The sequence below is a fragment of the Balaenoptera ricei genome, chromosome 1 (assembly GCF_028023285.1).
Source record: "Balaenoptera ricei isolate mBalRic1 chromosome 1, mBalRic1.hap2, whole genome shotgun sequence".
In the NCBI taxonomy this organism is placed as follows: Eukaryota; Metazoa; Chordata; class Mammalia; order Artiodactyla; family Balaenopteridae; genus Balaenoptera; species Balaenoptera ricei.
In genome coordinates this window covers 28,705,791-28,726,614 of record NC_082639.1, presented here as the reverse complement: position 1 = coordinate 28,726,614, position 20,824 = coordinate 28,705,791, and the positions used below count along the sequence as shown (strand labels likewise).

The 20,824-nt window shown below is 38.9% G+C and overlaps 1 protein-coding gene across 1 annotated transcript in view; it reads left to right on the top strand.

Moving 5' to 3' along the window:
* Positions 1–7,618: 7,618 nt before the first annotated feature.
* Positions 7,619–20,824, top strand: part of PSMB2 (proteasome 20S subunit beta 2) — a 47,073-nt gene continuing 33,867 nt past the window's right edge. The window contains exons 1-3 of the mRNA XM_059896862.1: positions 7,619–7,844; positions 11,990–12,112; positions 19,298–19,368. Of these exons, the coding sequence (XP_059752845.1) occupies positions 7,754–7,844; positions 11,990–12,112; positions 19,298–19,368 (285 nt within the window). The 5' untranslated portion in view covers positions 7,619–7,753. The remainder of the gene's footprint in view (positions 7,845–11,989; positions 12,113–19,297; positions 19,369–20,824) is intronic.

The following is a 20,824-nucleotide window of genomic DNA, read 5'->3' as shown; positions in this document are numbered from 1 at the left end:
AATATAGAAGGGGGTGCTTTGGAGCAGGAACCATTAGATTAAAGGGCCCTAATCAAGAGAGCTCATCAACTTTCATTGGCTCAGATCCTGAGTGGGTGATGGGATAGTTAGGGGTGGGCTCCAGGTGGAAGATGGATTTGGGATGAGAATGGGAGGGGGACAGGTAAGGCAGAGCTTAACATGGTCCTGAATTCCTTTATTTTTCCAAGCCCTGGGAGGAGGTACACCAGGCTTCCTGATTCTGTTTAATCTCCTTGGGGACCAAAAATCAGATGGCACAAATGATACTTCTGATGTTTATGCAGAATTCTCATAAGTCCTCTATGACTTTTCCTAAAGGATCCCAGAATCACTGTATTTACTGATTACAGCCTTCTTGGGTCACTGGAATTCTCTGAAAGTCATTAGGTCCTTTCCCCTGCCTCTGGGCAAGAGGTTAAAACAGTTATGGGTGGTAAATAGAAATTATGTGCCAGTGACATGCTTGGTGCTGTCAGTTTCAGACAGTACAAGACAGCAACAGGTCTCTGATTATGGACCACTTCAATTCTACTGGGGATGCGTCAGCTCCTGTGGGACCTACAAGAAGAGTTGTGTTTTTGGTCATCAGCAGATGTGACCACTTTGGTCCCTGGGGGTAATGCAAGGAGGAGAAAGGTGTCATTTGTCTGACAGCTTCCAGGATGCTAGAGCCTGCTGCTGAAAACACCAGCCAGCCCTGGTGTTTGTGTTTTAGGCCAATCACACAACCCAGGGATTGGGGGGTATGGGAGATTTTCCAGGGAAAATTCTTTCTTTCCAGATGGAAAAGCTAAGGCCTGGAGCACAAGATGTATTCATAGAGTTTGTCCAATCTCTAGGTTCCTGATTTTTAATTTAACCTCTTCCCTAGGACTGGCTCCATCCCAAAGCCTTCTAACTGAAAGCGAAACTTCTTTTTCCCAGGTCAGTAGTGGGAAAGCAGGAAAGAGAATTTGAAATTTGAGAAGGTGCTTATCTGTCCTGCATCTTTTTCTCCAAGACTGCTTCTATTACCTCAGGGTACCTTGCCCAGGAAGGACATTGCTTTTCGGGGTTTTCATTCCAAATCCGTGCAGTTCACCCATTTGTACTTTAATCTTTCTCTGTTTACCCCAAACATACCCTCATTCACCCCTGGCCTTCTCCCCTGCCCTGCCTCTCCAGTTGAGGCTTGGGTGGGCTGCCTTCCGCCTTCTATGCTTTGGTTTGGTACCCTGCATTCTGTCTGGACTGACTCCCCTCTGGCCCAACCTCTCCTGTAATGAACTTCCTTCTGGTACATCCTTGGTACATCCACCTCCCACAGTGGTGAATGGCTCTGATGGATAGTTCTTACTATGCATTGATTGGCCATTTGCATAACTACCAGACAGCTCTGGGACTTGAACAGCTGCCTTTGAAGATGGTGAATACGTAATAATAATATCATTTATTAAATGCATACTGTATGCCAGACACTAGGCTAAACACTTTGTTTTATCTCATTTCATCCTCACAACAACTCTCTGAGGTAAGTACTATCACGTTCATTCCCCATTTTATAGGTAATGAAATTAAGATTCAAAAAAGTTGAACGTCTTGGTCAAGGTCATCCAGCTAGTAAGTGGTAAAGCCAGGATTGAAACTTGGGTTTGTTTTATTTCTAAATATAAGCTTTTAACCACCATTTGCACTGTCTATCCAAGTTGGAGGAATTGAGTTTTCTGGAACGTGACAAACATCAGTGGTAAGCATAGAGACCATTTTATGGAAACGTATGTTTGGAAGAAATCTTCCTGACCTGATGCAGAAGGTGCTAAACAGAAATGTGATGAGGAGAGATGAACATCCAGGCTGAAGTAAAAGTAGATACCATGAAGGCCAAAGATGTGATATAGAAAGGTGCCTTGTAGAAAAGGAAGAGGATTTAGAAATGCTGCTTATGACTTCAAGTGTCTAATCATCAATAAAATATGGATGACAAATAAATGAACTATTTAAATGACATATTTATCCACCTGGGGTGGACAACCTCAGAGGTACCACCAAGGCTGAGAAGAATGGGACTTGAATGTGTAAGAGAGTGGTTTATACAGAGTGGGCCTGATAAGACCAGAACCTTGGGAGTATCAGGGCCCATTCCAGAGGGGCAGGTAGCATATGTTAGATGTAATCAAGGAGTCAAGGGCATCATTGAGAGATGAAGCCAAGGACAACTAATGAATATCAGTGGCTGAATATCACGACCAGCCTATGAGGCAAAGGTAGGGCCAAAGGGGAAGCTATAGTCACTGAAGGTCAGTCAGAATGTGCCAAGGGAATGGGCTCTGACTGGCAGAAGCAAATGAAACAGGAAACATGGAAGACTGAAGAGGGGGACAGTCATTCAGTTAAGCATGGTTCTGGTAGTTGGTGCCTTGCTATTAAGAGACAGTTTCCTATCACACTGTGGATTGTTTTAAAAGTGCTGACTTGCATCTGGCAATGGAAGGATGTACCTTGTTCAAAATAAATTCATCTGCTGGAAGGGGTGTGGTGCAAACCACAGGACAAGAGATATACACCTGTAATGGGTGTGAATTTTACCCTACAACTGTCACACGTAAGAAGCGGTGCATTTTTCTACATTAGATAAATATCACGTGAGCCCTCACTCACCCTGGTTAATAAGAAATTCAGTTTCAGAAATGTTTTTGGGGACTCTCCCTCTCCCTAAGACCACACAAAAATTCTGAGCAATGTACACTGGCTTGGATTAGGTTCCCTAGAAGCAGAGTCTGAGACAGGGATTCTTGTTCAAGTGATTTATTCGGGGAGTGATTTCTGGAGAGAGGGTGTGAGAGAAGCAGGATGGGACAGAGAGTTAAGAGCTGGAAAGAATGTGGTCTCAGCTGATTCTACAAGAAAGCTCTGGAGCATAAAATAGAACTCAGAATTAGTTACCCATTGAGGCAAAAGAGCCAGTCTTTTGTATCCCTATGTCAATGAGTTATTGCTCAAGGTGGGGTGCAGCCTCCCGAGTGAGGGGAAGACAGTTCTCTAGAAGAGAGGGTAGCTGTTCTGGGCTGAATGTTTGTGTCCCACACAAAATTCGTATGTTAAAGCCCTAACCCCCAATGTGATTATACTTGGAGACAGAGCCTTTGCACGGAGGTAATTTTTTTTTTAATAAGCAGATATTCATTTTTAATTATTATTTATTTATTTATTTATTTATTGCCTGTGTTGGGTCTTCGTTTCTGTGCGAGGGCTTTCTCCAGTTGCGGCAAGCGGGGGCCACCCTTAATCGCGGTGCACGGGCCTCTCACTATCGTGGCCTCTCTTGTTGCGGAGCACAGACTCCACACGCGCAGGCTCAGTAGTTGTGGCGCACAGGCTTAGCTGCTAGGCAGCATGTGGGATCTTCCCGGACCAGGGCGTGAACCCATGTCCACTGCATTGGCAGGCAGGTTCTTAACCACTGTGCCACCAGGGAAGTCCCACCACCACTCATTTTAGATCTCCCTCCCCTTTGGCTTACTTGGTAAGTTGATCCACATCCTAATTTCTTTTTCCCTCCAGCTTCATTGAGATATAATTGACATATAATATTGTTTAAGTCTAAGGTGTATAATGTGATAATTTTATAAACGTCCACACTCTCATTTCTAAGGTGTCTGGTCTCCTGGTCACCAGACCCTTACCAGGCCATGGTTGCTATAATTGCCCACTTATAGTTCAGCTGGGCATAGGAGTACCAAGAGATGCCCCAGTAGATCACCTGAGTGCTAAACATATTCCTCTATGCCCTCATTATGTAGCAGCAGCCCTATCTCCTCATGATGATTAGGATCAATTATCCCTGCCAAACTATTTGTGCAGTTTACTTGTGATCTCTGGACCTGCTCAGACGTGATCCTAGATGTATCACTTTCATTTTATGATGTATTACTGCTGGGCCCACTTCACCTTATAATCTGGGGGGTTAGATAGAACTCAGCTCATAATGAGGAGTTCTAACTATATGGTCATTTGACGTCCTATGGTCAGACGCTTCTACCAAGATGGTATGCCCTTGCTCTAGAATCATAGAGGTCTGAGCTACAACTCTCCCATTGTGGATTAACAGAAGTTCCAGATGGCATATTTCTTTACCAAAGACAACTCTAGTAACATGCAGTCAACTGGGAGCAAATAGTCCAAGTAGCCAGGCTGCTTATATTGTAGCTTGACACTGCTGCAGAGCACTTTCTTGTTCTGGACCCACTCAAAGCTAGAGACCCTCCACATGTCGATAGATGAGACCACCAATCAACAACTAAAACAAAAAATACAAAGCTTAATTTATTGCTTACTTAAGTACATGCTGATCAGGCTTAGTTTCTCCAAGAAGAGCAGACTGCTGATCTTAGAGTTTTGGGAAAGCATGGAATTCAGAGATTGGTGGATTTTCAGAGGCATGAGGGGGTTGACATAATCCTAATAAGTGTGATTACTTGGGTGAGTCTGTTCATTAGTTGGCATTCAGAAGTATGTTCATTGGAATCAGTCAAATCTTGATTGGCTGACTTTTAGAGATAAGGAGTTGTCACTGAGTGGTTGGCTTGCAAAAACATGTTCATTAGGTAATTGATATATCAATATTGATTGATTAGAAAAACCCTTCTGGTGATTTGTTACCAAGGGTATAGAACTCTCATTTATTGATTAGACAGGTTTGAAACAGATTCTTGCTTGATACCATCACCTCAGAAAACAATCAGTCTTTTCATAATAATGTGGGAACTTTTAAATTCTGTTTTCCCTTTTGATTTTCACTCAGCCAAAACTCATAAAGGGAATTTTGAGGTCACTGGAGAAATGTGATCCAAGATTTCTCAGGCCTGACCAAGAAAACATGTTCAAACAACTCCTTGAGTCTACCTTAGATAGCCAGGCTGTGTTTTCTTTTAGCTTAGATGTAAATTGTTCCATTTCCCCGTGATGTTACTTGATGTAAAATATGAAGTTGGGGGCCAGATTTTGTGTACCTATGATGTAATATGTGAACCTCTCCATAATTTTGTTTTTCTGTTCTATAAGAGATTCTTGCCTAAGGACTTTAGACACAGCAGCTTGTTAACATTAATATCTGCTAAAGAATTCCTTTTAGCTTCTGTAGTAGGAGAAGGGGAGTAACAGAAGCAAGATAGGGCAGGGAATAAAGCTAAGCAAGAATGTGGTCTTGGCTGGAGCTTAGCTTTAGACTGATCCACAGGGAAACTCTGGAGGACAAATTATATCCCACTTTAAGTTAAGGGAAGTGACCTTTTATCCCTGTGTCAGTCAGTCAATGGCTGGGGAGTGGGAATAGGTGCATAGCCTCGCAGGCGAAGATGCTTCTCATGTGGTTGAGGGAAATTCTCTGAAGAAAGGCAAAGCTGTGAGTTGTTATTAATCAAGATTTACAGCAGCTAGGGGATGGCAGCTACCATAAGTAGGTAAAAAGGTTATGGGCAGGGCATCAACAGTATCTGATACATTAACACCCCTGAATATTTAGGGGTGGGCCACTGATCTCCAGTCTATCTTTGTCCCAACCTTACTATCTTAGCTCACAGAGTCTTTTGAGTATGGGGTGCGCTGATGCTTCCATGTCAAGCTTGGGAGTCTTGGCAAGGCTGGTAGCCTCCTGTAGTATGGCCACATTCCCTAGGTACAATGTGGTCATTCTTCTTTATGGTCCTGCTAAACTTCCCAGGGTTCATGAAGGAGCAGGATATGATTTCTTATACTCATGGAGCCAACCAAACCTGCAACTCCTTCCCATCTCAAGAGAAATACAAAGCAAATCTCTCTCCTAAATGTCCCTTTTATAAATAAGGAAACTGAGGCTCAATGAATTTTGCACCAGGGTTGGAAGAGGTGGAGCTGGGACCAGAGTTATTTGTTGATTTACAGGTCTCCCACTACTTCAGGGGTCTGAAAACTATGTTGCATGAGCCAAATCCACCTCTCCCCCTCACCTGTTTTTGTAAATAAAGTTTTATTGGAACACTGCATGTTCACTGATCTATATATTGGCTATGGCTGCTTTTGCACTACAATGGCATCATTGAGTAGTTGTGGCAGATACCTTATGGCCTACAAAGCCCAAAATATTTACTATCTGGCCCTTTACAGAAAAACTGACTACATCATGCTGTTTCTGGAATCTCCACACACACTTTTTCTAATCTAAGATTTGGTTATTCTAAGACTTTAATTGAAGGAGGGATTCTCCCTAATTCTTAGTAAAATAGAACAAGTTATGTCTTGAAAATCTACTTTCTTTTATATTAATGAGAAGTTAGAGACTCTCTAGTTTGACTTAGCTAGAGGGGATTTCAAGAGTCCTGGGGAGGAGGAGGAAAGAGCCGGTTTAAAAGATACTTGGGTCCTTTTTAAAAATTAGATTTTCCAATTCAGAATTCTGCAGCCTTTATGAATGAATGAATGAATATTGGTATATACAAAGGAAAAAAGGTCTGGAAGGATACAGACATCTGGTGAGTAGTTACCTCGAGTGGGAGGAGGAGAAATATTTCACCCTTCGCTTCTGTATTATTTGTGTATGTGTGTGTATAGTATAACTATGTAATTTTTGCAATTGTAAAACGCAAGCAAAATGACAGAGAAAGATAAAGAGAAAGGGAAAGAGGCTTGAGAGACTTCTTTCCCAGTGGTGTTTAAAAAAGGATCTTTCTAGGATGATGGATGCATCTGTGTTCATAGTGGAATGCTTGACTTAATGACCTCACTTGCCTCTGGCATCATCCCGTGATAGATGGGCTGCCCCAAACTCCTCAGGCTCTATGTTCCTTCATGGGCAGAGAGCTGGAAGAAACGTTCAGAAGGGAGTAAGGACTACACATTTCTGCAGAAGCAAGTGAATTGCATAGTTGTGTTTGGAGATACAATTGCAACCGGTTTTCCATTTCTGAGGCAGCTAGTATGGCTAGTATGAAGACTCAGTTGTGAAACCATTCAAATGTCAGAAACTAATCATGGAATATATCAGCTTTCCCCAGAAGGGCTGCAACATATAAAGGGATGGCTGTGCTTTTTCCTTTTAACATATGAGTAATACGTGAGCATTGTGAAACATTCAAATAATACAGATGTGTACAAAATAAAAAGTGAAAGTGCTCCTTTCAAATCACCGTTACCAGAGGTAGCAACTACATGTAATTTGAGGTTGGAACATAAAAGATCTTTTACGATTTTAGTCTTCATGCTTAGATCTTTAACTCATTCATATTTTACTTTTATGAAACATGTAAAAAGGGGTCCTTTCAAGTTTTTTTTTTTTCTACTAGCTTGCAGGAAAGGGGTTTCTGGCGATATTTTACCGACCACCGAAGGGAAACGGCCATCTAGAGACGCATGCCTTTTGGCACACACGTGTGTTCGGCACTTTACATATAGTGCATGATTCCCTCCTCAAGCGAGTTTTAAACTCTCAGTTATAAATAAAGAAACTAGGCATTACATAAGTTAAGTGGTCTGTACTGCCGGGATTGCTAAAGACCTGGACAGGGCCAAAAAGCGAAGACAGATTTTCACACACCAAACGCCACGCCCACTTTCCAAACTCTCGCGACAGTTGTACGTCATCCAGAGCGCCGTTGGCCGGGACGGTCGCGCGGTCTGCGTCGCGCGGATCTTTGCTTGGTAGTGCTGTCTCACCGGTGAGGCCGGGAAGCTCGACAGTCCCGCGCTCCATCGAACCTGCAGTCCCCGGCCTCCTGCCACCATGGAGTACCTCATCGGCATCCAGGGCCCCGACTATGTCCTTGTCGCCTCCGACCGGGTGGCCGCTAGCAATATTGTCCAGATGAAGGACGGTGAGAGGAAACAGGGGAGGCCCGGGCCTGGGTATAGGGGCAGCCGGTAGGAGTCCGTGGGGGGGGCGGTTGGGTGAGTACCAGGGAGGTCTGGGAGGTGGAACCCCGACTGCCCTGGTCTGCACTTGCTTAGTTTTAGAATTAGGAAACAGGCAGACAAGTTTAGGGCCCTTGACTTTCGCTCTCCCAGGGCTCCTGGGTCAGTACTCTTCTCTGGCTTTTGCTGAATGCTTGCTGGGCGAGAGTTGCTTAAGGGAATTAAGTTTTTAAGTGTCTAAGCGCCAGCCTGGCTCCAGGATTCCTAGATCCAATCTCTGATAAATTTCCTGTTGTCGGGCTGATGACGTTAGTTTGCTGGCCGCATAAGGTGGGATCCTGGGGAGAGTGAGAGACTGTGGGACTAGAAACCTGGCATTTCCCTTCTGCGGCCTGTATCTTCCCGAGTCTTAGCTCTGATCCTTCTTTTCCAAGGCACTGGCTGCCTAGTTTTCCTTACACTTAAGTAGCTAGTGGAGTTAGGAAACTGGAGCCCTGTCACTTATTTGCTTTATGACTTTGTACAAGTTGTTTCTCAGTGCCCAGATTTCCTCATCTGCTAAATCAGGTTAGTAATACCAACCTCAAAAGCTTGTTGGGAGGAATGAGTGAAAAAGTTTTGTGCAAATGTTTAACATCATGCCAAATACTTAGTAGTAAACATACTAAGCACTTATGTACGTATTATTTTAAGCAATTTACATTAATTCATTTACCCTTTTGAAATGGGTGCTATTACATTGCCACTTTACAGATGACAGTTCTGAGGCATAGAGGTTAAGAAACTTGCCTAAGGCCGCAAGTGGCAGAACCCAGGTTCAAACCTATGCAGTTTGACTCCATATCTTTTGCCATAACTGCTATACTATACTGTCTCCCTACCGTAAGTACCCAATAAATAATTTTAAAAAGATTTTTGTTGCTGATCTGTGGAATTTAAGAGTGGGTTTTTGTGATTGATCATAGGTATACTGCTGTTAAAAGAGTATTATTCTTTGGCTCAGATGATTTAATGTTCATTTGACAAATAGGTTTTGGGCACCTATGTGTCCATTACAGTGCTAGGTGCTGAAGGGATGCAAAGAAGAATAAGATGTGGCCCTTATCTTAGAAGTTACAATTTAATAAGGGATTCAGATATGTGTACAAATAATTATGACACAAGCTAAAAAATGATGCTGCATATGAAAAGTACAGTCACGCTTCTCAGGTAGTGCAGAGGAAGCAGAGTTGTTTTTAGGTACTCCAGAGGAAGAAGAGATTCTAGTTGTAGAGACTAGGGAAAGCTTTGAGGGCAGATAACAGTTCATTTTGGGCTTAAAGAAAGAAAAATTATTAAATTTTAAAACATTTATGGTATTGATTGTTCCTCAAGTCAAATTATGAAATTCCATGATTAGTCTGTAGAAGTTTATTTGTAAACCATGTTTTTCAAAACAGTCAATTTGTTTTTTTGAGGGTAAATCTGTCCATTATTTTGAATATTAAGACCTTTGACATGCAAGTGAGTTTAGCATGAAGTAGTGTCTAGATAGAGCTATAACAAAGTCAGTACCTTTATAGGTGTTCTGTTTCATTACATTAATGAATATGAAATCATTATGAAAAATAAAATGTGTTTTAAGCCTACCTACGTACACAGTACTTCTAGGTGTTATAGGGTATGCAGTGTATTGGGTATAATCCATAAAGGGATCTAAGACATTAAAAAACCAGGAAATAAATACTACAAGATCATTTTGTATGATGAAGGAAGTATCACTAGTAAGTATTAGGTTAGTTTTTAAATCAGTGGTTTCAAAAGTAAATCCTTATGGTATTCAGAGAAAAGAAATCACTGTGGTCTGTAGAAGAAAGATGAATTTGAGTTAGTTCTTGAAAAATGGTTGGAAATAACTGTACTCAGCTCTGATTTCCCGATATAAAAATGTTTATGGTAGAAGCTTCGGAGTAGCATGAGGACTTTTTCCTACCTTTCTTTTCATGAAGGAACTGTGTAGAGTAGGCAAGAATGCTGAAAATGAATAACCTTTTGAGATTCATTTTTCTCCAGATATAAAATGAGAGTGATACTTCCAATCAGTTTTTTGGTTTGTCACTTTGTAAGATATTTTGATACTATAGAGAAGATATTTCCCAGAGATTGCTTGCTTATTAAAATGGCACAATTCTTCAGTTTGGTTATATGCCACATTTCATTTCTCTTCTGGCCTGTATAGAATTGCTTTTAAATTACAGTACCTCAGCCCACACAGATTGCTCTTTTTTCTGAATTCCTGTAACATGTATGATCTGAACTACATTGTCTCACACTGAGTATGATAATATTGTACATGTACAGTTTTCCCCACCTATGAGTTAGGCAGGTGTCAGTGATAGTATTACCATGTTACACACTTGGAAACTGGCTTAGAAAGGGCAAATAATTTGCCCGAGTTCAGAGTGCTGAACCCAGATTATAACCAAGGTCTATTGGGTTCCAGTCTAGAGTATTGTACACTCATGTTGCTTATTTTGTTGTCCGTTTGTATCATGTATGTGGATCTTGTAAGTTCTTTGTCAAGGATCAGAAATTTCCTAGAGCTACATAGGCTATTTCCTGCATAACTCAAGGAGTAATTAGCATCTATCATTTTTTTTTTTATATCCCCCTTCACCAATCACTGGCCACACAATAGATGTTTAAAAAACACTTTTGGCCTTGAATTAAGTTCATTTCAAAATTGAACAGTTTAGTGTCTCAAAATTTAGCATTTCTTCTAATTGTAACATAAATTCTTTATAAACAAGCTTCCCCTGCCCCCCTGAAATAAGAACAGCTTCTTTTCTCATTATGATAATAACGTAAACTTATTAAGTAATATTTTCTTACAAAGATGATGCATATTAAGTATAGACATTTTAGGAAATACTCATAAGCATAATGACGGAAATAAAAATTGCCTGTACTTTTGCCACTGGCAAGAACTCAGATGCCAATGGCATCTAATTCTCTTTTGGTTCTTTTTCTTTGCATAGATAATATATTTATAAGTGAATTTTTTTCTTTCATAAACAATTTTGCAAATTAATAGTCTTTAAATCTCCTGTAGCCTATAACAAATAAAAGTGTGTTTATATAGGAGTTTCAAGGCAATTTGATACTATCTACAGGCACATTTTATGTGGTTCCCCCTCTCCCCCGGCAAAGTCTAGGAAACCAAATTACTGGTATCTACAACTCTCAAACACTTGTAAAGTACTTAACTGTAGCATTCTGTTTTTTAAATCCTATTAAGAGATTTTGACATTTCAGAAGCTTTCAAACAGGAAGCATGTCTCCCAGGGAAGATTATTCAGCACTATTTGAAAAATGAAAAGTGAAAGTGAGAGTAAGATAGGGAGATTTAGCCTTTTTCTGAAGCTACAGACTGAATATGGAGTTTTCTTCCTTGGGCATTAATTGCTATCTGAATATTTATTTATCTGTTTAATCTGAATGAGTCTGGTTCAGTTAGATAAGATTAGAGCATTGGGATTTTTGAGGTATTTTTAAATAGCTTAGTATTACAATATTTGTTAGAATTTTTGCTTTGGCACTCATTTTAACTTTCTCTTTGCTTTGGAAATGGAGTTGGTTTACTTTCTACGGTGATTTATATTCTCAGTTGATTTTTTGTTCTTTCTTGACATGGTTCCTTAATTGTAGCACTGGTAGTTTTCATATATGTTTTTGTATGTGTATATGTAATAACATTTGTATTTGTAGAGACATTTCAGGGCTTTGTAATCATGAGCCTGAAGATAATGGCCATTGGCTTGATTCCTTCAGTTTCTTTAATTGTTGTTCATTGCATTTCAAGTGCCTTGACGTTTTTATGTATATTTTCAGTTATCAGCTTTTACATATATTCTCCAGCTGAAATTGATATTAATAAAATATGCAGATGAATTTAACATGCAGAGTGAAAGAGGGTAATTGATACAGTTGCCCATTAAAGTCTTCTAAAAACAGTGATTCATAAAATTATTCAGTATAGTAATTGATAAACCTGTTTGTGGTTGCCTATGTAATAAGAATAAATTTCTGATAAGGCAGTTTCTAACACTGTGTTTTTTTCTTTGAGCAGATCATGACAAGATGTTTAAGATGAGTGAAAAAATCTTACTCCTATGTGTTGGAGAGGCTGGAGACACTGTACAGTTTGCAGAATATATTCAGAAAAACGTGCAGCTCTATAAGATGCGAAATGGTGGGTAATACTTAGAAAATGGCTTTGGTGGGTTTGTCTTTAAATTTGTATTGAAAGAGAATATTCTCTACTGGCAGTTCTATACATGAGCAGACCAATGTGGTCTTATTTTTATTTGAGTCTTCTTATTTTTAAAGCCTTAGCTAGATCCTCCTTCTGATCCTAAAGATTTTCTACAAAAATCCCAGAGCAGAAAAGAGAACCATTACAACACTAATACTTGGGGGATAAAACTAATACCATCTTGAAAAATGAGCATGTTAACATCAGACTTTTTAAGTGTTAGAGAATGTGATTTGAGCTAAAGTATATCTGAAATCTCAGAGCTAAAAGATCTAAGTTAAACTTGGTTTTACTATTTTTTTTATGTGACAAATCACTTATCCTCTCTGAACCTTTATTTTCCTTATCTCTAAAATGGTATTATTGGGAATTCCCTGGTGGTCCAGTGGTTAGGGCTCCACGCTTCCATTGCAGGGGGCACGGGTTCAATCCCTGGTCGGGGAACTAAGATCCTGCAAGCCATGTGGCATGGCCAAAAAACAAACAAACAAACAAATAAAATGGTATTATAATAATATTAATGAATAATATGTATGAAAATGCTTTACAAACTTTAAACTCTGTGTAATTGTAGGAGATTTACTGTGTCATAAAAGGGTTCTGCCTTGCCTCTCTGGTAGGTCCTTGTCTAGGGAGATAATTAGGATTTTTGTGAGATATTTTGTGAGCTCTCTCTGTGGCTGATGAACTCTTATCCACTGGGAAAGCCTCCCTGTGAAATAATACTAGCCACTAGCCCTCTGATCCAGGGAAGTTTATAGTGATGCTCCAGCAGAAAGAACCTTCCTTCCAGTTACTTACTTCACAGTGTAATAATACTGTTATACACAGCACTGCTATAATGTGGCACTGTGAAGGAGCTTAATTTGAATATAATTGTATGTGTAAAATGACTAGGTATGATCTATTTGTATAGTTTTTTAGGCAGCAGACTTAGCATCATGCATTCGATTCTGTAAATATTTTTGAGGGCCTCATGTATGTTAAGCACTCTGCCTAGTACCACAGAGAATTCAAAGATGAATATGGTTCAGTTCCTGCCATTCAGGAACTTAAAGTACATGGTGTTTAGGTTTAAGCAAGTTCAGAATAGTTTAATAATTATTTTTTAACGACTCTACTTATTGCCTACATGGCCTGCGAAGGATGCCAGTGTTTCTGAAGTACAGTCAGTAGAGCAATACTTCACTGTCCTGTCCCAGGAGAGGGAGGAGGAATGAACAAGAGAGCTTCTGTTACGTAGCTGTCAGGGTCTAAAGTCAGCACATAAACCAAAAATTGTATATGACTAAAATTGCCCTTAAAACCCCTTAAGCCGGGGACTTCCCTGGTGGTCCAGTGGTTAAGACTCCACGCTTCCAATGCAGGGGGCACGGTTCGATCCCTGGTTGGGGAACTAAGATCCCATATGCTGCGTGGTGCAACCAAAAAAAAAAAAAAAACCCCTTAAGTTACCTGTCAAGTATAGTTTTGTGCATGTATCCCTACACAGTAACTGTTATGCATATTAAAATTTAAGAACTAAGCCAAAATAAGGGAAAGAAAGAAAAATCTATATGCAGATGGTCAGGCATCAGACTTTTCTGCCTTTAAGATAATTGTCAAATCCTTAGTGCTGTTTATAGAGGGTTAGGTAGAGAATTGAAAAGCATTCCTGCTTATTCAGAATTGCTTCCATCATAGTTTAACATGTACTAGTAGACTTTCTATAAGGGTGAAATTCAGTAATGTATGTGAAAGCACCTAGCATAGACCGTGAAACATAGTAGCTGTTGTATAAATATTTGTTAGAATTTTAATCTACATCTTACCTGCTGTGACACTGGTGTTTGGAATGTTGTAGGAAATAACCACATGCTGTCTTTCCAAACTGGCATATTCTGTGTGGGTCTACTGAATTGTCGGTCATTCTTGTGTCTTTTGGCACTAGCCCCATTTTACTGGGGTATTAATTCCCAAAGTGAGTGCATTGTTTTTTTTTTATTTTTTTATTTTTTATTAGGTCCCATTTGTTTATTTTTGTTTTTATTTCCATTACTCTAGGAGGTGGATCAAAAAAGATCTTGCTGTGATTTATGTCAAAGAGTGTTCTTCCTATGTTTTCCTCTAAGAGTTTTATAGTGTCCAGTCTTACATTTAGGTCTCTAATCCATTTTGAGTTTATTTTTGTGTATGGTGTTAGGGAGTATTCTAATTTCATTCTTTTACATGTAGCTGTCCAGTTTTCCCAGCACCACTTATTGAAGAGACTGTCTTTTCTCCATTGTATATCTTTGCCTCCTTTGTCATAGATTAGTTGACCATAGGTGCGTGGGTTTATCTCTGGGCTTTCTATCTTGTTCCATTGATCTATGTTTCTGTTTTTGTGCCAGTACCATATTGTCTTGATTACTGTAGCTTTGTAGTATAGTCTGAAGTCAGGGAGTCTGATTCCTCCAGCTCCGTTTTTTTCCCTCAAGACTGCTTTGGCTATTTGGGGTCTTTTGTGTCTCCATACAAATTTTAAGATGATTTGTTCTAGTTCTGTAAAAAATGCCATTGGTAATTTGATAGGGATTGCATTGAATCTGTAGATTGCTTTGGGTAGTATAGTCATTTTCACAATATTGATTCTTCCAATCCAAGAACATGGTATATCTCTGCATCTGTTGGTATCATCTTTAATTTCTTTCATCAGTGTCTTATAGTTTTGTGCATACAGGTCTTTTGTCTCCCTAGGTAGGTTTATTCCTAGGTATTTTATTCTTTTTCTTGCAATGGTAAATGGGAGTGTTTCCATAATTTCTCTTTCAGATTTTTCATCATTAGTGTATAGGAATGCAAGAGATTTCTGTGCATTAATTTTGTATCCTGCAACTTTACCATATTCATTAATTAGCTCTAGCAGTTTTCTGGTGGCAGTTTTAGGATTCTCTATGTATAATATCATGTCATCCGCAAACAGTGACAGTTTTACTTCTTCTTTTCCAATTTGTATTCCTTTTATTTCTTTTTCTTCTCTGATTGCCGTGGCTGGGACTTCCAGAACTATGTTGAATAATAGTGGTGAGAGTGGACATCCTTGTCTCGTTCCTGATCTTAGAGGAAATGCTTTCAATTTTTCACCATTGAGAATGATGTTTGCTGTGGGTTTGTCATATATGGCCTTTATTATGTTGAGGTAGGTTCCCTCTATGCCCACTTTCTGGAGAGTTGTTTTTTTTTTTTTTTTTTTTTTAAAGTTGGTTCTTTATAGCTACATTATTTATTTATTTATTTATTTTATTTTTTTAGCTGTGTTGGGTCTTCGTTTCGTGCGAGGGCTTTCTCTAGTTGCGGCAAGCGGGGGCCACTCTTCATCGTGGTGCAGGGACCACTCTTCATCGCCATGTGCAGGCCTCTCACTATCGCGGCCCCTCCCGTTGCGGGGCACAGGCTCCAAACGCGCAGGCTCAGCAGTTGTGGCTCACGGGCCCAGTTGCTCCGCAGCATGTGGGATCTTCCCAGACCAGGGCTCGAACCCGTGTCCCCTGCATTAGCAGGCAGATTCTCAACCACTGCGCCACCAGGGAAGCCCTGGAGAGTTTTTATCATAAATGGGTGTTGAATTTTGTCAAAAGCTTTTTCTGCATCTATTGAGATGATCATATGGTTTTTCTTCTTCAGTTTGTTAATATGGTGTATCACATTGATTGATTTGCGTATATTGAAGAATCCTTGCATCCCTGGGATAAATCCCACTTGATCGTGGTGTATGATCCTTTTAATGTGTTGTTGGATTCTGTTTGCTAGTATTTTGTTGAGGATTTTTGCATCTATATTCATCAGTGATATTGGACTGTAATTTTCTTTTTTTGTAGTGTCTTTGTCTGGTTTTGGTATCAGGGTGATGGTGGCCTCATAGAATGAGTTTGGGAGTGTTCCTTCCTCTGCAATTTTTTGGAAGAGTTTGAGAAGGATAGGTGTTAGCTTTTCTCTCAATGTTCGATAGAATTCACCTGTGAAGCCATCTGGTCCTGGACTTTTGTTTGTTGGAAGATTTTTAATCACAGTTTCAATTTCATTACTTGTGATTGGTCTGTTCATATTTTCTGTTTCTTCCTGGTTCAGTCTTGGAAGGTTATGCCTTTCTAAGAATTTGTCCATTTCGTCCAGGTTGTCCATTTTATTGGCATAAAGTTGCTTGTAGTTGTCTCTTAGGATGCTTTGTATTTCTGCAGTGTCTGTTGTAACTTCTCCTTTTTCATTTCTGATTTTATTGATTTGAGTCCTCTCCCTCTTTTTCTTGATGAGTCTGGCTAATGGCTTATCAATTTTGTTTATCTTCTCAAAGAACCAGCTTTTAGTTTTATTGATCTTTGCTATTGTTTTCTTTGTTTCTATTTAATTTATTTCCGCTCTGATCTTTATGATTTCTTTCCTTCTGCTAACTTTGGGTTTTGTTTGTTCTTCTTTCTCTAGTTTCTTTAGGTGTAAGGTTAGATTGTTTACTTGAGATTTTTCTTGTTTCTTTAGGTAGGCTTGTATAGCTATAAACTTCCCTCTTAGAACTGCTTTTGCTGCATCCCATAGGTTTTGGGTCGTCGTGTTTTCATTGTCATTTGTCTCTAGGTATTTTTTGATTTCCTCTTTGATTTCTTCAGTGATCTCTTGGTTATTTAGTAACGTATTGTTTAGCCTCCATGTGTTTGTCTTTTTTACATTTTTTTCCCTGTAATTCATTTCTGATCTCATAGCGTTGTGGTCAGAAAAGATGCTTGATATGATTTCAATTTTCTTAAATTTACTGAGGCTTGATTTGTGACCCAAGATGTGATCTATCCTGGAGAATGTTCCGTGCGCACTTGAGAAGAACGTGTAATCTGCTGTTTTTGGATGGAATATCCTATAAATATCAATTAAATCTATCTGGTCTATTGTGTCATTTAAAGCTTCTGTTTCCTTATTTATTTTCATTTTGGATGATCTGTCCATTGGTGTAAGTGAGGTGTTAAAGTCCCCCACTATTATTGTCTTACTGTCAATTTCCTCTTTTATGGCTGTTAGCAGTTGCCTTATGTATTGAGGTGCTCCTACGTTGGGTGCATATATATTTATAATTGTTATATCTTCTTCGATTGATCCCTTGATCATTATGTAGTGTCCTTCTTTGTCTCTTGTAACATTCTTTATTTTAAAGTCTATTTTATCTGATATGAGTATAGCTACTCCAGCTTTCTTTTGATTTCCATTTGCATGGAATATCTTTTTCCATCCCCTCACTTTCAGTCTGTATGTGTCCCTAGGTCTAAAGTGGGGCTCTTGTAGACAGCATATATATGGGTCTTGTTTTTGTATCCATTCAGCAAGCCTGTGTCTTTTGGTTGGAGCATTTAATCCATTCACATTTAAGGTAATTATTGATATGTATGTTCCTATGACCATTTTCTTAATTGTTTTGGGTTTGTTTTTGTAGGTCCTTTTCTTCTCTTGTGTTTCCCACTTAGAGAAGTTCCTTTAGCATTTGTTGTAGAGCTGGTTTGGTGGTGCTGAATTCTCTTAGCTTTTGCTTGTCTGTAAAGCTTTTGATTTCTCCATCAAATCTAAATGAGATCCTTGCCGGGTAGAGTAATCTTGGTTGTAGGTTCTTCCCTTTCATCACTTTAAGTATATCATGCCACTTTCTTCTGGCTTGTAGAGTTTCTGCTGAGAAATCAGCTGTTAACCTTATGGGAGTTCCCTTGTGTGTTATTTGTCGTTTTTCCCTTGCTGCTTTCAATAATTTTTCTTTGTCTTTAATTTTTGCCACTTTGATTACTATGTGTCTCGGCGTGTTTCTCCTTGGGTTTATCCTGTATGGGACTCTCTGCGCTTCCTGGACTTGGGTGGCTATTTCCTTTCCCATGTTAGGGAAGTTTTCGACTATAATCTCTTCAAATAATTTCTCTGGTCCTTTCTCTCTCTCTTCTCCTTCTGGGACCCCTATAATGCGAATGTTGTTGCGTTTAATGTTGTCCCAGAGGTCTCTTAGGCTGTCTTCATTTCTTTTCATTCTTTTTTCTTTAGTCTGTTCCGCAGCAGTGAATTCCACCATTCTGTCTTCCAGGTCACTTATCTGTTCTTCTGCCTCAGTTATTCTGCTATTGATTCCTTCTAGTGTAGTTTTCATTTCAGTTATTGTATTGGTCATCTCTGTTTGTTTGTTCTTTAATTCTTCTCGGTCTTTGTTAATCATTTCTTGCATCTTCTCAATCTTTGCCTCCATTCTTATTCCGAGGTCCTGGATCATTTTCACTATCATTATTCTGAATTCTTTTTCTGGAAGGTTGCCTATCTCCACTTCATTTAGTTGTTTTTCTGGGGTTTTTTCTTGTTCCTTCATCTGGTACATAGCCCTCTGCCTTTTCATCTTGTCTATCTTTCTGTAACTGTGGTTTTTGGTCCACTGGCTGCAGGATTGTAGTTTTTCTTGCTTCTGCTGTCTGTCCTTTGGTGGTTGAGGCTATCTAAGAGGCTTGATGGGAGGCTCTCGAGTGCATTGTTAATGCACACCTGATGCCATTCCTCTGGGCTGTACTTTTGCTGGCATTACAACTTTACTTAGAGGTTTTATGCTGGAGATCCTCTATTTTTAAAGTATTGTAGATAGTGATAGAAACATTTTTTCCCTGTGGCTTGTACTTTTGAAAATAATACACTTCTTACTAAAATGTCTTTTTTTTTTAAAGAAAAGAAAACCTCATAAAGTATGTCTTTGAGGCTATCCTAATTTCCAGCCTCTCTTTTCCTGATATCCCTTTTTATATAAATTTTAAAAATTGTCATCTCAAGACCTCTTTCTTTTTTTCCAACACCTGTGTATTTGTACCTCTTTCCTTCTACAGAGGAAACCACAGTCTGTTGAAGGAATAGCTTGAGCAAGGCTATGAATTTGATCTCACTGTAGAATAGTTACGTTGGTTCTGTTTTATGAACAGTAATTACTGCCAGTGCTAACTAGCTATTTCACAACCGTTGAGAAGAAGTATGATTGTACTCTTTATTCGGTGTATACTCTGAATGTCCAGAGGTTGGTAGGCTGTAAGAACAGGAGTAGTTGAAGGATTTGGGTACTGATATTCCTTCTGCTTCACTTTAAATATGATTATTTATCTTTCATACCAGGTTATGAATTGTCTCCCACAGCAGCAGCTAATTTCACTCGCCGAAACCTGGCTGACTATCTTCGGAGTCGGGTAAGCAATATAACAAGCAGCCTTAGGAGCAGAGAAGTCTGTGCTTCTTTTCTTTTTTTTTTTTTCCTTTTTTTTTTTTTTTTTTATTTTTTTATTTTATTTTTTTTTTATTTTTATTTTATTTTTATTTTTTTATTTCTGAGATATACATTTTAAAGTAATAACTAGGATTATTACTTATAACATTATACCAGAACATATAAGATTTTTAGAAATTTCATGTAATGTCTGAAACATTTATATTAACATATTTCCATACATATTTCCATACAAGTACAAATATAAGATTTTTAGAAATTTCATGTAATGTCTGAAACATTTATATTAACATATTTCCATACATATTTCCATACAAATACAAATATGATTTTTAGAAATTTCATGTAATGTCTGAAACATTTATATTAACATATTTCCATACATATTTCCATACAAATACAAATATAAGATTTTTAGAAATTTTATGTAATGTCTGAAACATTTATATTAACATGTTTCCATACAAATAACCCAATGAAAATTTAGTATTAGTTGTTTTGTTTGTTTTTTTATACTGCAGGTTCTTATTAGGCATCAGTTTTATACACATCAGTGTATACATGTCAATCCCAATCGCCCAATTCAGCACACCACCATCCCCACCCCACTGCAGTTTTCCCCCCTTGGTGTCCATATGTCCATTCTCTACATCTGTGTCTCAACTTCTGCCCTGCAAACTGGCTCATCTGTACCATTTTTCTAGGTTCCGCATACATGCATTAATATACGATATTTGTTTTTCTCTTTCTGACTTACTTCACTCTGTATGACAGTCTCTAGATCCATCCACGTCTCAACAAATGACTCAATTTCGTTCCTTTTTATGGCTGAGTAATATTCCATTGTATATGTGTACCACAACTTCTTTATCCATTCGTCTGTTGATGGGCATTTAGGTTGCTTCCATGACCTGGCTATTGTAAATAGTGCTGCAATGAACATTCGGGTGCATGTGTCTTTTTGAATTACGGTTTTCTCTGGGTATATGCCCAGTAGTGGGATTGCTGGGTCATATGGTAATTCTATTTTTAGTTTTTTAAGGAACCTCCATATTGTTCTCCATAGTGGCTGTATCATTTTACATTCCCACCAACAGTGCAAGAGGGTTCCCTTTTCACCACACCCTCTCCAGCATTTGTTGTTTGTAGATTTTCTGATGATGCCCATTCTAACAGGAGTGAGGTGATACCTCATTGTAGTTTTGATTTGCATTTCTCTAATAATTAGTGATGTTGAGCGTCTTTTCATGTGCTTCGTGGCCATCTGTATGTCTTCTTTGGAGAAATGTCTATTTAGGTCTTCTGCCCATTTTTGGATTGGGGTGTTTGTTTCTTTGATATTGAGCTGAATGAGCTGTTTATATATTTTGGAGATTAATCCTTTGTCCGTTGATTCATTTGCGAATATTTTCTCCCAT